Source organism: Nicotiana tabacum, chromosome 6, assembly GCF_000715075.1.
Source record: "Nicotiana tabacum cultivar K326 chromosome 6, ASM71507v2, whole genome shotgun sequence".
In the NCBI taxonomy this organism is placed as follows: Eukaryota; Viridiplantae; Streptophyta; class Magnoliopsida; order Solanales; family Solanaceae; genus Nicotiana; species Nicotiana tabacum.
This window is the reverse complement of record NC_134085.1, coordinates 153354420-153375166: the sequence shown is the minus strand read 5'-3', so window position 1 is coordinate 153375166 and position 20747 is coordinate 153354420. Positions and strand designations below refer to the sequence as shown.

General features: G+C 34.6%; 2 protein-coding genes across 2 annotated transcripts; one reads left to right on the top strand and one right to left on the bottom strand.

Moving 5' to 3' along the window:
- Positions 1 to 6822: 6822 nt before the first annotated feature.
- LOC107829066 (uncharacterized) lies at positions 6823 to 16329 on the top strand. Its single transcript, XM_016656494.2, has 7 exons — positions 6823 to 7105; positions 7242 to 7343; positions 8431 to 8539; positions 9696 to 9811; positions 10507 to 10692; positions 15528 to 15670; positions 15812 to 16329. The coding sequence occupies exons 1-7, from the start codon at positions 6984 to 6986 to the stop codon at positions 15991 to 15993; spliced, it is 960 nt and encodes a 319-aa protein (XP_016511980.1). The 5' UTR covers positions 6823 to 6983; the 3' UTR covers positions 15994 to 16329.
- A 1177-nt stretch (positions 16330 to 17506) lies between these two features.
- On the bottom strand, positions 17507 to 19962 carry LOC107829067 (cinnamoyl-CoA reductase-like SNL6). The gene is made up of 5 exons (XM_016656495.2): positions 19684 to 19962; positions 19231 to 19409; positions 18742 to 18951; positions 17992 to 18329; positions 17507 to 17906 (listed from the first exon to the last, which is right to left on the bottom strand). Exons 1-5 carry the CDS (start codon positions 19835 to 19837, stop codon positions 17807 to 17809), a joined length of 981 nt encoding a protein of 326 aa, XP_016511981.2. The 5' UTR covers positions 19838 to 19962; the 3' UTR covers positions 17507 to 17806.
- Between the last annotated feature and the right edge of the window lie 785 nt (positions 19963 to 20747).

Genomic DNA, 20747 nt, shown 5'->3' with positions numbered 1-20747 from the left:
AAAAATCCACCAATGAGGGTTCAACAAACTTGGCCATGGGAAATACCACTATTCAAACCCAAAACAATTTCTCTCTCTTAGAAAATGAGCAATGGTTTTGTGTGAAACCAACGAAAATCAAAAAGAAATTAAAAACGACTACTCTATTAGAGATGAACACATGGACACTAGTTTGGATAATATAGACACATTAGAAACAAACATGTCATTGGTTAATACTACTACTAAGAATGCCATGCATAAGAGCACCCCTAACAATAGGATTAGCCCACTAACAAATAATGACCCTACCGCTGCTAATAACCAATTAAAACATTCCCTAAACACTAATACTACAAAACAAATTATGAGAGATAAGGTACCCCTCTTAGAACTTAGAAGAGGGGCCCCAAGAGCATGTCTTACAAATGTCCAACCAAAACTCAATCACCAAGCAAATGGCACATCCCCTAGAACATGAAATGGAAGCTAGATCTTCAGAAGATCATGTTATAAACCTTACGCCTTTCCATCCAAATGACATGTAAATTGAAAACTCAATCGTTGCCCTAATTACTTATGCTCTCACTATCACTGGTGAATCCAAAACCACACCTGCCAATAGCCTTCTTAAACCCCACCAATTAATACAAGATGCCAAGAATTCCCTCCACATTGAGGAGAAGACAAAGACTAATCTAGATTTTGAGATATCAAAGAGCTTAGAATATGGAAAATCTACCTCATTTCACCCCACAAATGAAAAAATCACAAATCATCTATGTCCAACCACCTGCACAAGATTACCAGCCTCTTTCATTGATGGAGATGGGACTGATGGGTCATGCAGTCTCTTTCAATCTCCAAATAAATGGGCAGGAGATGATAGTCATCCTCCAAAAAACCCCACTACCTAGCACAGTTGATATCCGAAGGGATGAGGCTTGCAATGAACAACTATCTAAATCAAGTATGGCTAAACAATATTCTACACCCACATGCACCATTTCTGAACCCAGGATCCAATGGAATATGTCACCCTATTTCAATCCCATACAACCACAAATTCTACTCCTGGACATGCCCTTCTTTTCATCAGAAACTCTCTCACAACTAAACCCGATCTTCATGCCATGAAAAATACACAACAATTTAGGAGCAACAAGCACCACCAATGGAGCAACAACCACTATGCCTGGCAGCAACTCGGATCTTATGTTCTTTAGATGCCTAGCTTATCTGCCAGTTTTCTGGCTATAAAAGGAAGAGGTTAGTTCACAACTCTGAAAGCCGAAGATGAAGCGAGGAAGGCAGCTACAGAGCAGCAGATAAGGAATACATATACTGATCATAATATAAATCATGCCTAGATACCCGAAAATCGATTTTCCCGAAAAAGTAGAAACGATATGACTTATGATACCGGATCTAGGCAGAATGGGAATATACACCTCTGGATGACCGAAGAACCAAAAGATATTTGGTATTCCTTTCAAAAGAAAGAACGACCACATCAAAAATTTACGCAAGGTCTTCGAAAGGTTAAGAAAACATCAATTGAAGATGAACCCGAAAAAATGTGCATTCGGGATCGGGCGAAGGCCTTAAATCAGTAGGGCAATAGCATAGCTATTATTGACCTGACCCCCAGATGGTGCAGGATCCAGAATAAGAAGAGGTTGCCATGGAAGAAATAGGAGACCCCCTCAACCCAGGCATGGAACAGATTCTGGAGTTCTCAAACCTAAACGAGGTAAAAGTGTATCTCTTCAAGGAGATGCAAAAGAAGAGGCATGTGCTCAACTGCCCACTGGTATTGTACAAGTTCTCAATGGACATTAGGCCACCAAAAGACCCAACAGTGGGCAACAGAGCCACGATTCTAGTTCCCTCACTCAGGAGGAGCCCTGTCTTTCTAAAAGGGGGAAGGGAGAATGGGGACCCAGCAAACATGAATCTAAACCTAGCCATGAATCGTCCAACTAATTTCATTATTTGGAACATTAGGAAAGGAAATAATGACGATTTTAGGAGAAACTTTAGGGAGATGGTTGACACCCACATACCATATACGATTGGGAACTAGGATGGCAAACCATGCTCAAATGCTTAATGATTTTGGTTTCTCAGAAATGATAGAAGTTCTCGCTGAAGGCCAAGCAGGAGGTATGGTGGTAATGTGGAACCACAATGTAGTCACTATCCATAATTTTATCCGCAGGAACCAGGAAATTTATGCAACAATTGAGGTACTTCCTGTTCGTAAACTTTGATTATTTGCATCTATATATGCTAGTACTGATAAATTTAATAGGAATATTATGTGAAAAAATTTAGAAAATATCCATAAAAATTATAAAGGCCCATGAATGGTAGAAGGTGACTTTAATGACATTATGAGATCAAATAAACAATTCGAGGGGGGGACCTTTAAACAGTAATAGAGCTAATTACCTTTGGTCAAAAATTAGTAATTGCAATTTAATAGACATTGGCTATAAGGGTTGCAAATTTACGCGGTCAAATCATAGGAAAAGAAACAAAGGGACTCATCATGGAACGACTAGATAAAATTTTAGGAAATGAGGATTGGCTTGAAGTTTTTCCTAATTGCTCAGTAATCCACCATCCAAAGACCTACTCAGATCATAACCCACTTCTAGAAGAATTAATTCCTAGAGGTAGACAAGAGTATAGACAACTATTTCAATTAGAATTTTTTTGATGTAGACACCCCGACTTTCAAAACCTAGTTAGCAAAAATTGGACTGGAATAGATTATTGCAGTGCTAGTAAGAACTTTGCAACTAGTATAAAGTCATGGAAGGACAAGACTTTTGGGGATATTTTTGGTATAAAAAAAAAAGAAAAAAATTGGCAAGATTTCAAGGGATCCAAAACTCTAAGAATTACACAACGAGTGATTTTCTTCATATACTCGAGATTAACCTAAAAAGGATTACAATGATATCCTTAGAATAGAGGAGGAATACTGGAAATTAAGGTCTAGAATAAAGTGGCTTAATGAAGGAGATGCTAATACTAAAATTTTCCATATTTCCGCTTCAAATAGGAGGAGGAGAAATAAGATTACCTATTTTAAAGACGAGGCTGAAAACTGGCTAAATGATCAACACTTGATCATGCCACGTGTTTGCAATTACTTTAGGGATACTTTCACTACCTCGCACTTAAGTACTGATTGGAATAACATGAAAACAAGCCCTTATAGTTGCTATAAGTATGATCTAAAAATCTTAGACAAGCCACTGTTAGATGGTGAAGTTACGAGAGCAATCTTCTTTTTTAAACCCTTTAAAGCTCCTGGACCAGATGGCCTCTATCCATTTTTTTCTAAAAATATTGGCATATTATTAGAAAATCTATAAAAAAAACCTTTGTCATGAGATCTTCAACATCCAACAGATCCCTAGTGACATTAATAAAATATACCTACGCCTAAATCCAAAAATGCCAAATGCAAACAATATCAAAAAATTTAGGCCAATTAGCCTAAGCAATACTATGTACAAGACGGTTACAAAAATACTTGCAAATCGTCTCAAGCTATTCCTAAAACATATTATTAGTCCTTTCCAAACCAGTTTTATGAACAGAAGATCCTCCGGTAATGCAATCATAATCCAAGTGTTAATCTCTAACTTTAAAAATTGAAAGGAAAGCGGGATCAAATGATCTTAAATATCGACCTCGAAAATGCCTTTGATCGCCGAGTGGTCTTTTATTTATCGTACCCTCAGATATTTTAATTTTTTCCGTAAATTCTCCAAACTCTTACTAAATTGTATTTCCACTAGCTCAATAGGGGTCCTAGTAAATGGTTCAATCACCAATTTCTTTGAACCAAGTCGGAAAATTTGGCAAGACGACCCTATATCTCCATATATCTTTATACTTTGTATGGAGATGTTCTCTAGATTTATTAACCACCAAGTAGATATACACAATTAGGACCCTATTGTTATAGGAAGGAAAACCCCCCCAATTCTCTTGCTTATATTTCGTAGATGACCTAACAATGATGGCCAAGGCAAATAATAAATCATGTCAAGCCATAAAAACTGGTCCAAATTTCTTTTGTAACCTATCAGGCTAAAGTATAAATACTACAAAATCATAAATTATTTTCTCTAACAATTGCTGCCCTAATATTGCTAGGGAAATTACTAGCAGTTTGGGACTTAAAAAAAATGACTCCTTTGGAACTTATTTAGGATTTTCAATCCTGACCAAAAACCCAAGACCTGCTGATTACCACTTTATTATAGACAAAATGAGGGCTAGACTAGCTAACCGGAAAACTAGGTTTATTAATATAGCAGGAAAAACAACTCTAGCACAAGCTTGCCTAAATTCAATCCCTAACCACTATATGCAATACACCTTACTCTCAATAAAAATCTTGAAAAACATTAACAACATTCAAAGAGATTTTATATGGGGAACAACTGCCGAAAAGAAAAAGCTCCATCTAATTAAATGGTCGTGCCAACAAAAGTCCAATGGGGGGCTGGGCATAAGAAATGCTAGTGCAAAAAAAATTAGCCTTCTAACAAGTTTAGCCTGGAGACTGCTCACTAACACAACTACCCTATGGGCAAAACTAATTATTACCTCCCATGGCACTAGCAAAGCCAAGAACCACCACTCTTTCGTTTGGAGGAGTATTTTGAAAGGATGGGAATATTGCACCAAAGGTATTATTCGGTCACCCCACCAGAGATCCAATATGAACATTTGGCATACAAGTTGGATCCCAAATATAGAAAACCATGGAAGCACAATTGAGGGACTTTCAATTGATGACCACTCTCTAAAAATTAACGATATCTATAGCAACTATAATTGAAACTTCAAAAAATTCTCTACAACAATCCCCGAGGATATCAAAGAGCATATTTCTAAGGTTAGGATTCGTACTAGGGATCCACTTTGCGATACACCTATTTGGTTCCAGAACACAAAAGGTCTTTTTACCACTACATCTTGATATGACCTAATTGAATCACCAAAAGCAAGAGAAATAGATTTTGATTGGTTTTTGAAAATTGAGCTGTCCAAATAAAACCAACTTCTTCCTATGGTAATACCTTCATAATAGACTGTCATGTAGAACGTACCTAGCTTATATAGGCATTAACATAAACCCCATATGTCCAATATGCAAAACGGAGGAAGAATCCATCATGCATATTTTCTTCGCTTGTAAAACGACTAGTCTCTATTGGGATAGTGTGGGATGGTCAAATTATTATAAACCAACGGACATCCATTGGCGTTTACAAGTAAGAGATTTTAATCACAACCTTGGAAATAGTTATATAAACTGAAAGTCTCTTTTTTCGTTTTTACTATGGAGTATTTGGATAAATAGAAATAACAACAACCAAAACAACACATGTAACCCCATCAATATTGACTACATCATGCAAAGATCTTTAGAATACAAGCTCCTAACGGGAAATCATCACAGCAATAACAAAAAAATGCATTGCATAAACCCCCAAAAGGATGGTATAAATTAAATATTGACGCAAGCTACAAAATCAACCAAAAAAGCGGTTTGGGAGGTGTATTCAGAAACACAAGTGAAATTAGATTGTAGGTTTTACAAAATCCACGCATACAAATGGCTCATTGGAAGCAGGCTCCTGGCTCTACTTGAGGGACTTCAAACAGCTCAAGAATGAAAATTGTTCCCACTAGAAATAGAAACAGACTCCACTGAGGTAATCCAATGTATACACCAAGATAATCAAATGTATGGTGATATTGTTGACGCATGCAGGTTGTTAATCCATCAAGAGAAGGAAGTGGTCCTCATACAGGTGTTCCGGCAAGTCAACGAAGTGGCCCATCAGCTAGTAAAGAAGACTGACGTACAAACAAGGACGAAAAAATATTTTGTGAAGCCCCCGTCTTTTGTTGAATCTTTTGTAATCAAAGACAAGAAGGAACAATATGTTTTTGTGAAGCATCTAGCTACTGACGCTTGTAATGTTCTAGTAAGTCTAGGTAACCAATGTGTTAAGTGACACGAACAATATCTGTAATGTTTTAAATCCTACGAAGTACTAATATAAATATCTTTGTTTGCTAAAAAAAGAAATAAGTTTTAACCTTGTATAATGCAACCTTGATAAAAACTTTGAATATCGCTGGTCAGTTGCCAAAACACAAATTTTAAATGGTTAACAATCAGTTATAGACCTACCCTCCACGAGGCGTATTATTTGGCCCTTGGAATTTTGGCACGTTAATACGTCTCAATGTAAAATTAGCTAAAATAGAATAACACCATATATAATCGAAATAAATGGTTCATGTATACCAACTAGTTGAGATTAAAGTTTAATTGTTTATGTTATCTGTATTCGACAAGAGTCTTCTGGGCCACTTGTTCAAAGGATTAGGTGGTTTTTCCTATATAAATTTTAAAATTAATTTAATCTCATATTAAGTTGGGGGTATTAACTAAAATTAATAATTTTTATACCAAAATCTTGGTATAACTTACTCCCATATGGAAGATGTGATAGATTATCCAAATATTATCGTGGTTTAGTCCCGGGATTATAATAATGCTGAAATGTCCTAATTTTTTACCAAATAACCCCTTAGTGTAAAAGTACATGTGGGATTTGAAGGATTATAATTCCAAAAATCTCAAATTATTTTAAGAGATTGTACAGTGTTAATTTGGATTGAGCTTAATATCTTGACTTTGGTTAGGGGAAAACCGAAAACCTCAAAAGTAGCGCCGGAGCTCCAAGTAAAATCCTAAACCGCCAAATCAAGTAACCACTGACCCGCGTGGCAGGTAAAGGATCCTAGGACTATGACGTGTACTCGTCGGTGCAAACTTTTCCTCTTTTCTCAACCAGAAATATTTCGTCTCCGAAACAACACTTCTTTAGCTCCAAAGATCAGACACTTTGACGGAGGCGGAATTATCATAATCGGAATAACAGTGAGAAGACGGCATGTTGGTTGAGCTGATCTGTTTCCTTATCGTCGTGATAGTACTTAAGTACTTCTTTTACGATGACGACGTTATCGACATTGGAACCTCCGATTTCAATGCTCTCTTTACCGTTGCCGAAAGGTATTACAGTTTCATCGTTTTGTAATCATAACGCCACAAGCCCATATATTTTATTTGGGGTTTTTAGCTCCTATCTTCATTACGTTGATTCATACATTTTTACTGTGATCTTTCGTTCGTTTTTTGTCAAAACTAGACTTGAGAAGCTTTATGGTGGCAAAGCTCATGTTGGGCTTCAAATTCCTGACCAAGATTCTGGTTCTCGACAGAGTATTGATTTAGTTCTCGTCACTAAAAGGTGCATCTCTTGAACCCACATCGCTTTGTGGTACAGTAACTATATGTATGCTTATTTGAAAAATGTGTATCTGTGCAAAAAAATTTGGTCCAAAAACTTTACCTGTTTCCATGGTTGCGTAATTTTGATCTTCACGTATGAGTAGGAACTTTTTGTTAGCATTCTCAAGCAATAATAAAGGCTTATTATGGACTTGCTTCTAGGGGAGACACCTCTAAACGTCCCAAGGCAATCATGGGGCTAACGTGTCTTGGGACTAACACGTGGGTTTTTGCCCCATGTGTGCTTTACGATTTGGACCATTGGCCTCGTACACGGGGACAACTAGCTTGAAGGAGGGCGGCTCAATTGAATTGCCTTCATTGAAATATGCTGTGTAAATAAGGCAAAAATTCTTTTTTTTTTTTGGTTATATATAAGCTGTTGAATCCCTTTACATAAGGAAATGTTCTAGTGAAGTGGTGGCAAAGGGGGTTTAAAAATTGGTTTAGGTTATTAGATCAAATCACAGGTGTGGCATTTTGAATCCCCTTAAATAATCTCCTGGCTCTGCCACTAAAAACTGCTCGTACACCCTAGAACACTGATTGATGCTTTACACCATGATTGTCCATTCTGAGTTGTATAACGTTAACTTATTGTATATTATTTTGTTCTTTAGGTGAGTATTTGGTGATTTAAAATATTATTATGTACATATATGTTATCCCTAGACAGTTAAATCGTTTCTGTGACATCTTTGCTTTTGAATTTATAAAATTTTAATGTGTTTCTTAAATTACTTAATTTTTAAGTACTTTTATGTTAAAATTTATTAGAAATAAAAAATACGCGGGACTTATGCCCCGTTCCTTGGGCTAACATTTACCTTGATGAAGGTCAATGTCTCGCTACTCCTCTGCCCTTTAAAACGGTTCTAAAGTATAAAACTCTTTTATTTTTTGTTTCTTCAAACTCATTTCATTGTATATGGAGCACAATGATATTTTTGTCGGTTTTTACCGTATCTGCGATTTAAAGAATTTTGTTTCCTTCAATTAGATGGAAAGAAAAACCAGTTCAAATTAGCCTCTCTTTTTTTCTACAGGGAAGCTGTGGTAGTTTGTGTTAAGAATGTATCAGGGTTTGTATCTGTTGATAAGGACGGGAGATGGGTTTGTACTGGAGGCCATAAGACGGAGCGTCTCCCAGATCCTGTTAGTTGCAAATCTGTCCTTATTGCTTTTTATGTGTTACCGAATCTGAAAATTCTAAAACTACTTGATACTTGATTGATTATTTCACTTGGAAAAACTTTAGTTCTCTATCATGGCTTTTTCTATGATTTGGTTGGTCAAACATTATCTTAGATCTCATAGGTTCTGTGAGATTTTTGCTCCTAAACTTGCACAACTGCTTAGGCGGCCAACTCCTCCATGTTCTTTTTATGATGCGGGAAATTCTAAAGTGAATATGGCCAGGCGCCCATTCAATAATGAACTTTCTTTATGAGGCCCATGCAATTATAACTCTCTTTAGGTCCTTTATACATGCCGGTGTTGCCTTCTTTTAGTTTTTACTAGTATTGGCCTGAGCTGTCTAGGATTTCTTCAGTGATGGTCTTCCCAAGAAGGATGATGCTATGTCACCTTGAGTTTATGCTTAAGGACTTTAAAGTAAAGCACTGACTAGGTTTTCTTTCTACATGGAGAATTTCTATGACTTTAGATCCACTCTGCCCGGAAGGATAGATGTTACTTGCTCAAGTTCTTCTGGAAGGAATATTCTTCCGATACTGTTGTCCTTTATGAATCCCCTCCAAACTTGTGAAACCATTCTGTCACCAAGGCTGATCTTGGGTTGGATTGAAGTGCAGAGTAGCGACATCGTTTCGTATTGAAGGTTGACAATTTTACGCGAATCTACCTGGAAAACTATTGCTGAGAAGATGAATTGCAACATAGATGTTAAGCAGCATGACTTTTGCTGCTTGCTTGTTACGAAAGTAGGGTCATCTTTATTTGAGGATACCTGTGAGATCAAGTGCCCATAAAGTTGTGAAGGGGGATTTTAGTATGTTCTTCATCATTTGTCTGCTTTAAAATATTCAGTTGAGAACAGTTCCATTCAGATTCCACCTATTGCTTGGTTGATTGCTTGCATTAATTCTTTGCAAGTGCATACAACAACAAGTACTACTACCCCTCAATCTCAAGCAAGTTGGGCTCAGTGATATGAATCCTCAATCTATCATCTTGTCAAGCAACTTGTGGTATTCTATTATTTATCATTGATCAGTGGAATTTACTTTTCTACTGCTTATATCAAGATTTTAGTTTTTTGCGTTTGTTATTATAAGTTTCTATATTTCAGGTAGCCGAAGCAAAACGATTAGTTCCTATTCTTGAATCCTACCTTGAACAAAGGGGCATCACTCTTCCTGAAGGATATTTGTCTTGCAAAGTCATATGTTCAAATCCCAGTTTCCGGTATGCATTTTGGTCATCTGCTGGTTATATATCAGAGTAATTATGGCGTTTAAGCGTGTATTCCACATAATTATTGCAAGCTATTCCTTCTAGAATTAGGTCTGGTTAACAGAAAACATAATAATGCTTGCTGCGAATGATGTTACTGGTTTCTAACCAACACCTCTTTGAAGCTCGAGGAGCATCTTTTGGGAGGAAACTTTTAGTACTGATTAGATGATATGAATAATAACTTTTAAGATGTGGGATTTTAAAGGTTGAATTGGATGTAACTAGTTGTTCTATTCCTTGGTGCTTAAGACAATAAAGATCCATCCCAGCTCCATAGCTAAATATTACGGTTTGTTAAACCAGGCTATAGCTTCCCGATCAATAGCTCAGTGAGGTAGCCACCGGCCCTAGTTCTATTGATAGATATAAAAGGTGGTAGAGGGGCTGAGGGATGACAAAGGTATATTACTATCCATCTTGAATCTGAGTTGATAGAACTTGAGAATATTAAATAAAATAAGTAAACAATTCACAATAAACACTTGATGGAGATTATTCCAGATAAACCAAAAAAAAACTAAATGTAAACTAATTAAAATCTACGTTCAAATTAGATCATTTATGCTATTCCAGTGTTATGTTTCTCTTGTGATCATTAAACTTGTATCTTCTGATTACTGTTAAAGCTTACTTCTGTCTTGCAGTACCATTGTGTCAGACTCTTTCCCCCCTGAGGTCATAACATACGATCAATGGATTCAACTAAAACCAGAATCGAACATGCTTTCTGGTTGGATTAAAGGTGCATTTCATGGTGGGAAGAAGGAAATGCAGGAATCAATACATGAGAAGCTTAATCTTGTACTCAGCACAGCTCCAATGTGGGACAGGTCTGTCGCATTGCGTTCATCTTTATGCTGTTTTATGACAGTAATGTTTTCAAGAATTGGAATGAAACAGTCAGTTTATCCGTTATGACCAAGAATGTTGACCCGTCTGATAGAACTTCAAAATTCATCTATACGATATTAAAAGCACGAAGACCCTTAGTGAAATGCCGTTCATCTTTTTTACCTTTAAAAATAAAGTCCGCACTAGACAAAATAGTAATTTAACTAATTGCCTAATACTTAGGAATATTCATTTATTATTTTTCTAATATTTAGAAATAATTATTTAATTATTTTCCTAATATTTAGGAAAAGTCAGTAAATTAATTTTCTAATATTTCGAACTGTACAAAGTTTTGACCACTTTGTATTCCTTTTGGGTTTAGGTTGTATTAATTAGTTGATATCCTTCTCTACGCCAAATATAAACATTTTTATTCTATTGGGTATTTAAAAATCAAGTATATTAATTTTTAAAGTAAATGTAGTTGATAGTCTAAGAAGATTAACCTTCTGCCAACGATTAAAGTATTGTACTAAATTATAAAGAAAGTTTTGTATTGTTAATGTTTGTTCTAAATCTATATTATTATAAAAGTGGAAAGCTCAAAAGTTAAAAGTTGAATTACTAAATTGCCCTTCTAAATAACTTAAATAATTTATTTATAGATTTACGAATAAACTAACACTACAAATAGCCCCAATCAATGCTTCATACCCCTTCATTAATAGTCAATTAGTCACAACCATTCACATTACAAAACTAACATTAACAAATCATCACTTCTCAAATCTAAAAAAATAAATTGTTACTTCCCAAAGCTAAATAAATAAATCGTGACTTTTCATTCTTTTGATACCTTTCTACCAAATATTCTTAAAATTATTTATTTGATAACACCAACATACCAGCAAAAACAACGTAATACATTTATTTTGATAACACCAATATACCAGCAATAGCAACACATGAACCATATGTGTTAAGACTCCTGGTAAGTATGGAAGAAATTAAAGTTTTTTTTTAATTCCTCCTTGCGCCCATGGCTGTTTTGTTTTACCTCTCCTGCATGCTGTTTATGTTGTAGTTTATTGATTTGTTGGGTAGTTCTAACAATGTCGGCCCTTGACAAAGATAGATAAAAGGATTCAAAATCCTTCTTTTTTTTTTTGCATGTCAATAAATTTGTGTTATTTTTTATTATCGACTATTTTTCATGACAAATAAATGAATTTTTATTACTTAATACTCGCTAAAGTATGATTCTGATTTTTCTTTCCTTACATATGTTGGTTCAGCTTAGAATCCATAAATTACTACCATAATAAGTTTCTGATTTAATTTCTTTCCTTTGTTATATTTTGAAGATTAAAAAGGAGAGATGAGTTTGGTCTCTGTGTGATTTTTTCCTTCATTTGTTCGCGTGAAAGGAGAGGTCAAAATTATCATTTGGTAAAAAATATGTTTAGGAATGGAAATTTAAAATCAAAAAAAGGTAATGAGAAAGTTATAAATTAAAAAAAATATATGTCCAACTCTCATGATTTTCAAGAGTGACGACAAAATTAAGCACCTTGATAGAAATGTTGTATATCTATCAGATTGTTTTCATCGTAGCAAAGTTTCAATAATTACTGCTCAAGAACAAATCTATAGTTGAAAATCTAAAAATGGAGTATGTGATAATTCTTAATTAAGAAAACCACAAAAATAATAAGATATATAATTAAAAAGTAAATATATTAGCAAGCTATCATATTAATTTCTATAGATTAAAAAAATAGAAAATTTTACTTTTTGCCCGGGAAAAAGTAACTTATATCAGTTAGCTGACTCTATTTATATACATAAGAGCAATAAATAAATAAATTTCCAAATAAAATTAAAAAACTTCATAAAACATTACTATATGTTATAGCTGAAACTAAAAGGTAAGCATGAAAATTTCTGAAATTGGTAATTATGGTTAATTATTTCTGTTTTGATGCAGTTAATATATATGCAACAAATGTTACCTTCTCAAAAAAAAAAAAAAAAATCTGAAATTGAGCAATGAAATTTTAAAACTTAAAGAAATTTAAGTTTTGAATATATTGACTAAAATGATTGATGACTTCTAAGGTAGAGTTTCTTCCTTCATTGAGTTGGCTAAATAGAATCGACAATCACCATTTACTTACACTTCTGTTTTTATTTTTATTCTATGGATTACACACAAATTTTAATATAATATTTATATTATTTAAAATATTAAACTTATAACAGAATATACACGCGCAACGCGCGTGCCGAGAGACTAGTACTATATTAAAAGCACGAAGGCCCTTAGCGAAATGTCGTTTGCCTTTTTTACCCTTTAAACATAGAGTTCATACTAGATAAAATAGTCATTTTAAATATTTTCCTAATATTTAGGAACTAGAAATTCGTTGAGATTTGGTTATTAACTATTTTCTTCTTTAAACTAGATACCTAAATTTTAGGACTTTAAAATTGATTAAAATTTTACCTTGGATAAATATTTAAAAAGTCAATTAATATTTACCTTAAATAAATGTTACTACAAAATTTGTAGTCTTGATGTAGTTCTATATGAAAATTGAAAACTGACAACGTAATGGTACTCCATTTATTCATGATGAACAAAATAATTTATAACAACAATGAGTAATATTTTTGAAGAATAATTTTACTTGATATTTGTAATAAATTAATTTATTCTAATTACATGGTAAATAATGTGAGACTATTATAAAAACTGCAAAATATATAGAAAAATAGTGTTTCACTTTTCTTTAAATTTTGTGTTCTTTAATCTAGACTATTATAAAAGCCCAGAACTTCAATGAGAAATTGATCAACATTTTTATCATTTAAATAAATTTCATATTGGAAATAACCATCGTTTAATTATTATTTTTAATATTTAGAGCATTAAATTTACTAAAATTTTTACTCTTAAATCTTTTTTTATTTGAACTATATAGAAAATCATAATATTTAGGAATGTAATCCCAATAAGATTATTTATATAAGTCGAATAAGTTAATTTTCATAAGAGTCATAATTTTAAGAATTGTTATCTCACTCAGAATATCAATAATCTATGTGACATTAGAAGTGTTCCACTTCAAGATACCAAGAGATAAAAACTTAAAGCAGTACAGAAACCATACTCATGAGCTAACAACTATTTTCAGATCGTTAAATTTTTATAGATTTAAAGTTGGTAATGTAAAAGTGTTATCTATTTCACGCTATTCTTTTTTAAGAAAATGTTAATAAAACACTTTCCAAAAGTGTTGTCATAGAGTTTTGTCTTCTCATAGTGTCGATAAATCTATCTAGCGGATATATATTGTATGTAATCCCAAACAAATATCAAATTAGGGATGTGGTTAACTGACAATATTCATCATTTCTTTCAGGAATTTAGATTTTTAAAATTTTGCAACACTTTTGAGAATAATATCCAAGTAATTTTCTTAAAATTTGTATTCGTTGATATAAAATACACATGCAACGCGTATTATTATGTTGTATTTGGATATTTGTTTGTTATATGCATTTTCTTTGCTCGATATTTTTGTTATCATTATGTTTTATTATTTTGTGGTATATACATATGTTTGATTGTATGTAGCATATTAAGTTTATAAGGAATTTGCTACAATTACAAAAAGGATAGAGGTCTAAAGCATATGAGAAAAATTTAATTGAACTTGAGATGTCAAATTCAATGTATATTTTGTTGTCTAATATGCTGGAGTATGTGCGTGCGTTTGTATCATAAGAAAATATCGCCGAGATAATTAACTGAATTATTTACCTAAAAATATATTTAATGTTGACTCAAATCACCATAGAATCTGTACGTCATTAAACGTTCTTATCCTAAATTTAGGCTATCATGTATTTTTTAGTCAACTGATATTGGTTGCAAAGTTGCCTATGAAATTTGCTTAAATGTTACCACTTGCTTCAATTAATTTTTATTTTCTTTAAAATTAGGCTGTAATTTGAAAATTTTGGTGAAGAAAGAAAAGTATTATGTCGAATATGCTTGCAATATAAACTTTGTTTGTTATTGGATAAAAAAAATAGGTAGGATAACAATAGCTAAGTGATTTATAACTCAAACAAGGAGCTTAGAAAATGGGATCACCTAAAAATTTATCTTTCTATACAAATTTCATATTAACTAACATGGACAAATGTAGACGTCAATACAAATTGTTCATCTCACAAGTGCAAAAGATATTCAATTATTTTTTATTTAACTATTACGTAAACATAATAAATGAGTGTTGCATCTTCTTTAACATACCTTAAGGCTTACTATTTCATATTAATCGTTTTTCTTGTGCACAAATTTTAATTGAGTGATGCGGAATATACGTGCAATGCACGTACTCTAAAGCTAGTGTAATTAAAGTTGGGGACCTAACAATAAAAAATAAAAAAAATAAAAATAAAAAGTTAGGGGACTTGCGAAAAAGTGTTTTTGGTCCTTTACTAATTCACTTACAGTGTAAGATCTTCAATGGACATAGAAGAATGCCATCAAGCAAGAGAGTGTTGGCTATAGTGTGTGTGTGTTTTTCTTTTCTTTTTTTTTTTTTTTTTTGTGGGGTGGGGGTGGGTGGGGGTGGGGGGGGGGGGGTTCAAGGAATCATGTTGTTTGTGCATAAGCAGTATCGCACATGCTAGTGAGTTAATAAACATTCCTTCTGTTCTCTTGGAAGTAATTTGCACATATCCTTGCAGTTTAAACTGAAGTAAAGCTTTTCCAACTCTAAGCACTCTAATTATTCTGAATTTCCGATAAATGCAGGTTAGAGCTTAAAGGTAATAAATTTGTCCTTGGAGAGTTTCTGGAGTTCAAAGGGGACAATGAAGATATTCAGGCATTGGGAAACATCAGGAGATCAAAAGTTAGTAAAGTGACGATCCAGAAAACAAGCATGTTAGGTGTAGGTAAGGAAAATAATATTGTGGTAGTTAGCAAATGCATTCACCTGATCGTCCTGGGAGATAACCTTGTGATAATTTCTTCGGTTATTTTACGTTCTATATTCCTTGAATCTAAGAAATCTATTGTTGCTTTGGGAATTGCAGCAAGTTCCAAACTCCAAGTTCTCTACTGTCCTCGAGATTATCGTGGTGAAGGGGCATCAGCTTCTGACTGGAAAGAAGTCACTGTCCATTCCAGGACAGAGATTAAAATTCTACCAAAAGGTTCAACTAAGGCACGCAAATACAAGTTATCCTCGGTTATTTCCCTGTCATTAAGTGCCTGATCTGTCCTCGTGAAGTATATGGCCATTTGATCGTTGAGATGATGGAAGTGGTGTAATAAAAATGTTCAACTAGGCTGAACCTCGGTTTACCTCCAGAATTACTAAGCATATGTGCATATCCCTTGAGGAGCAGCAATTCTGGGTCAATGTAATGCAGATAGGGTTCCCTTAGATCTTTCCCTCATAAAACATTGCTGACTTAGAGCATGAGTAGAAAACATACAAGAGGATGGTACGATGGAACAAAATTCTGAGCAAATTGTCTGTAATGTTTTTAAGGATTTAACTTATGTACATTGAGAGTGCAAAGTATTTTACACTATTAGTATCATATTCTAGTAGGTAGCTTACCTTATTTTCCGGATCACTAATCGAACTTCTTATAGATGGTTTACCTTTTGTTATTTTTAGGTGACTAGATAGTGTAATTTTTTTAAACTATTAATGGTGTATAGAAGTTAAACTCATGTTTTAAATGACACTGTTGGCCGCGAGCTAATTAAGATGGGAGAAATTCAAAAATAGCCAGATTTACAACTAGTTGTTCAAAAATAGCTCAGTTTTAAAAGTAATCGAAATTTAGCCACTTTTCATGTAAAGATAAATCTGAGCGAAAACACTGTTCAAAACCCGGAAAATATGTCAGTATATTATACTGGAGTTCCAGCATAAGTATGCTTGAACTCCAACATATTATACTGGAGTTCCAGGATAAGTATGCTGGAACTCCAGCATAATATGATGGAGTTCCAAGTACACTAGAACTCTAACATAATATACTGGAGTTCCAGCAAGTATATTTGTACAGTATAATATACTGGAGTTTGGAGCACCAGTGCTCTAGTCTCCAGTATATTATACTGGAGTCAGCAAAGTATATCGGTCCAGCATAATATGCTGGAGTTCATACACAGGTGCACCGAACTCCAGTATATTATGCTGGACCGGTCTTTGTTGCAGCAAAATAGTGGCTATTTTTCATTGACTTCGTAAACGCTGGCTATTTTTGAATGACCAGTCCGAAAACTGGCTATACCGTGCTATTTTTACAATTAAGATACTGGGTGAGGCATAATTTCTTGTCTGGTTGATTACTTGGATTGTCCTTGTCCGCAAAAGAGGCGCAAGATCAGATTGAGTGATACTTTTAGCAACTTGGCGATGCCAAACTACGGAGGAAAATATATTTCTATATATGCACGGTTACGGTTATCTCGGATTGCATTCCGGAAAAAGTACTTACTAGGGTAAGTTATCTCGGATTGCATTCTGGAAAAAGCAGCCTACAAGGGTAAGTCATTGGTTCAAATCCGATAAGGGGCTTTGTAAAACTCCTATTTGATTCATATTTTTAGGGAGAACTGTTTTTTCATTTGTGATTCATTTTTTTCAAATGAACAATTTGAAGACCTATCAATTCTAACAACTGATTACAGAGTTGATCACTCAAATCTAGGCGTACGATCGAGTAATGTTATTAGTAGTAATTGCAGCTATATTATAAATAGTGGCATTAGGGACAAAACATCCATTCTAATCAATTTCATTGTATAGTAATTTGCAAGCAAAATGGTGCTAGCTATTGTTACATATATCAAGGCTTGCCTCTATGCAAAATGCTTCTGTTGGTCATTTAACATTTCTGTCATGCTGTATATGCAACTTTGTTGTAAGTCCAATTTGTAACAAACTTATGATGAGGTCTTGAACCTCAAAAATCTATCTAAAAATTTGAGGGAGCTCTTCTCGTCTCCTTGGAGAATCCTCAATTAGTTTTGTAGGAGCCATGCTTTATACACAGTAAAGGCATCAATCAATAGACTTGGACATCTGATCCAGTATCAAATTCCAGCATCAGCTTGTTTAGTTTCTGGTTGCTGATCCTTTGCTCATAGACCATATCATCCTCCAAACTGCAGTTTATGCACAAATGGTAAATCCAAAAGGATAACAAAATCGAATGTGGTTACTATAAATGAAGTAGATGATAGAATTTACCTTTCAGTTTTTGATGAAGCTGAAGGAGGCAGAAGCATATTGGCTAGTGTAGTAGCATCTTTACTGGAGTTTATGACTCTGTTGAAGCATAAGTATCGTCCGTAAGAGGAAACATCCTCAAACACACAAATATGGGCATCTACTAAGAAATTCAGGTCCACTGCAACAAAAACACCACCTTCATACATTTCAGCAGCTCCCTTCAAGTAAGGTTCTCTGATATTGAGATCTGGATGAATTAGCAACCCGCCATTTATAGATACCATGCTTACTCCTCTGTCCATTGCCAATGCCCATGCTGCTTTCTCTGCTTGTGTCTTTGATAGCCCATGCCATAACTGCCAACCCGAATCGTGTTAGACTTCAGTGGTGTTTGAGTTATAAGCAGGTTAAACTAACTTATAAGCACTTTTTGACTTTTCTATATGTCCGGTGAACGCCAAAAGTACTGATAATAACGTCAAAGTGTGTGCAAGCAAAATCAGCCAAAAGTCATTTTTGTTTGACCAAGCTGTTTACTATTTATCCATTATATTTGTTGCAATCTCCGAATAACCTCCTTAAAACAAAACCGTCTCCCTCCCTATTCCATTTCCGTCATACGCCCTTTTTCAATTATTAGTTTCAGCACTTCTATCCAAATACATAATTGCTTATTTGTAAAATCAGTTTCATCATTTAATGCTTACTCCCTAGGCTCTTTCACAGCTTGTTGTTGCCAATCCGTAGAGGATTGAATAGGTAAATTACCTTGTATTTTTTGCAAAAGCTGATGTCTGTCCAATCTCTTTCATCGACGCAAGAATGAGAATGGGAAGAGTCGTGTTGGTCCCTCTTCCTTGTGCCCCATAACACAGCTGTGGCAGAGGATGTAAAGACTACCTTGTTTAGGGTATCTGTTTGTGCACAGGCTTCCATCACATTGTGAGCTGCTCTCACTTCCATTTCTCCCATCAATTCCTGCAACATAACTCAAAAACTTTTAGTTGGCACTTTGACTTCAATATAAAATAAAATAAAAGCAGGAAAATGAGAGCAAAATTGAGTAATCATCTTGTTCCAAATACAATGCAGGAAAACAAGTACAGTAACGACAATAACAAACAGACCCAGTATATTCTCACACGTGAGTTTTGGGGAGGGTAGTGTGTACGCAGACCTTACTACTAACGAGTGAAGGTAGAGAAGCTGTTTCCAATAGACATGGAAAACAAGTATAGTAATTGTGGAATAACTCACGTCGTAGGTAGGATAATCGGAGGGAGGCTCGAAAGAGTAAAACAAGCCACAGCAGCCTTTGAGAGCATCCACGATGCTGTGATAATCCAAGGGATCAGCATGAAAACATATCAAATTCTTACTTCTACTTTCATCCACATTTCCACCAGCATATTTCCTCTTAAAACGCTGCATTTCATCTGTCCAAAAGCAAAATACAGGATCAGATTTTCTATTACTGCAATAATATCATTATTATACTATCAAGAATTAGAGGAGACAAAATGTCCCCGATTTATGATGGTGAAACTAAACAGTAAAGTTGGTGCCATGAACCAAGAGGTCACGGGTTCGAGCCATGAAAACAGTCTCTTGCAGAAATACAAAGTAAAGCTACGTATGATAGACCGGCACTTCCCGGATCCCGCTCGGAGCTTAATGCACCGGGCTACCCTATTAAGGGAAGAAACGAACCATGGTTTTGAAAAGCGGCGTGGACAGTGTAACCTCTGAGCAAGAGACGGTGTACGAGTGTGGATCCAAGCTGACCAGCTGCCTCCATTACACAAACTTTCTTTGAACAAAACATTGAATCCTCCTCATTATACAAGTCTTGTGCAATAGTCATGACTACCTCGGCCAAATAAGAAGCAACCCTTTTTTCTCCTTTAAAATGTCAAGTACAACTTTCTTTAGCTGGACAAATTGAAAAAAGCACAAGCTAGTAATAATAGGATAAGAAAAAGTAAGATGGTATTTAAAGAAGAAAAAAGAAGAAAGAAATTAAACATTAAAAGAGTGTGTGGTTAAGTAGATGGTTGGCAAACGAATCGTAGAAGTAGTTAATACAGCCTATACCAAACTATTATAACAAACTCAGTATAATCTCACAAGTGGGATTTGGGGATGGCAGATTAACAGAGGCGGACCCATGTGTATGGGTGAGGGGTCACTGAACCCCCTAAACTTCGGCCAAAATCCTGTATATATACAAGTATATATCTTGAAAATGGTTAATTTAAAGTAGTTCGCACCGGGACACTACAAGCCTTTAGGGGCACTGGTTGAGCAGAATAATGTGCCCCGTAAAAATACTGGGTCCGCTTCTGTAGATAATACAGAGACCTTACCCTTACATTGAATGTAGAGAAATTGTTTCTAGTAAACCCTCGACACGAGAAAAAATAGAAAAAGAACAATAGCAACAAGCAATAACGAGAACAAAATAAAAGAAAATAAGGCGAAAAGAACATCGTGTAGTAATATACCAAACTACTGAAGAAAAAATGGTGTTTTGAAAAATCACTAAATCTGCATTAAATTCGTCACCTATGTGGGCTCTGTTTATGTGTACAACACAAGAACTTACCTAACTGTCAATGAGCAGACGACAGAAAGACACACTAAGAAATAGGAAGAAGTTGGGGCTACTTGTTAAAATCATGTGGCTCAAAATTCAAATTACAGAATGCTGAATTTCTGATTTCCGAATTCTTTGCTGTTCACACGCAAAACATTTAATGTGATAGCCTATTTTA

Coding starts and splice junctions, on each gene's coding strand:
- LOC107829066 (XM_016656494.2), top strand. CDS start 6,984: ATGTTGGTTGAGCTGATCTGTTTCCTTATCGTCGTGATAGTACTTAAG. Junction 9,812..10,506: donor TGTTCAAATCCCAGTTTCCG/GTATGCATTTTG, acceptor TCTGTCTTGCAG/TACCATTGTGTCAGACTCTT. Junction 10,693..15,527: donor ACAGCTCCAATGTGGGACAG/GTCTGTCGCATT, acceptor CGATAAATGCAG/GTTAGAGCTTAAAGGTAATA.
- LOC107829067 (XM_016656495.2), bottom strand. CDS start 19,837: ATGACTATTGCACAAGACTTGTATAATGAGGAGGATTCAATGTTTTGT. Junction 18,952..19,230: donor CCGATTATCCTACCTACGAC/GTGAGTTATTCC, acceptor GTTATGTTGCAG/GAATTGATGGGAGAAATGGA. Junction 17,907..17,991: donor GCTTCATCAAAAACTGAAAG/GTAAATTCTATC, acceptor CATAAACTGCAG/TTTGGAGGATGATATGGTCT.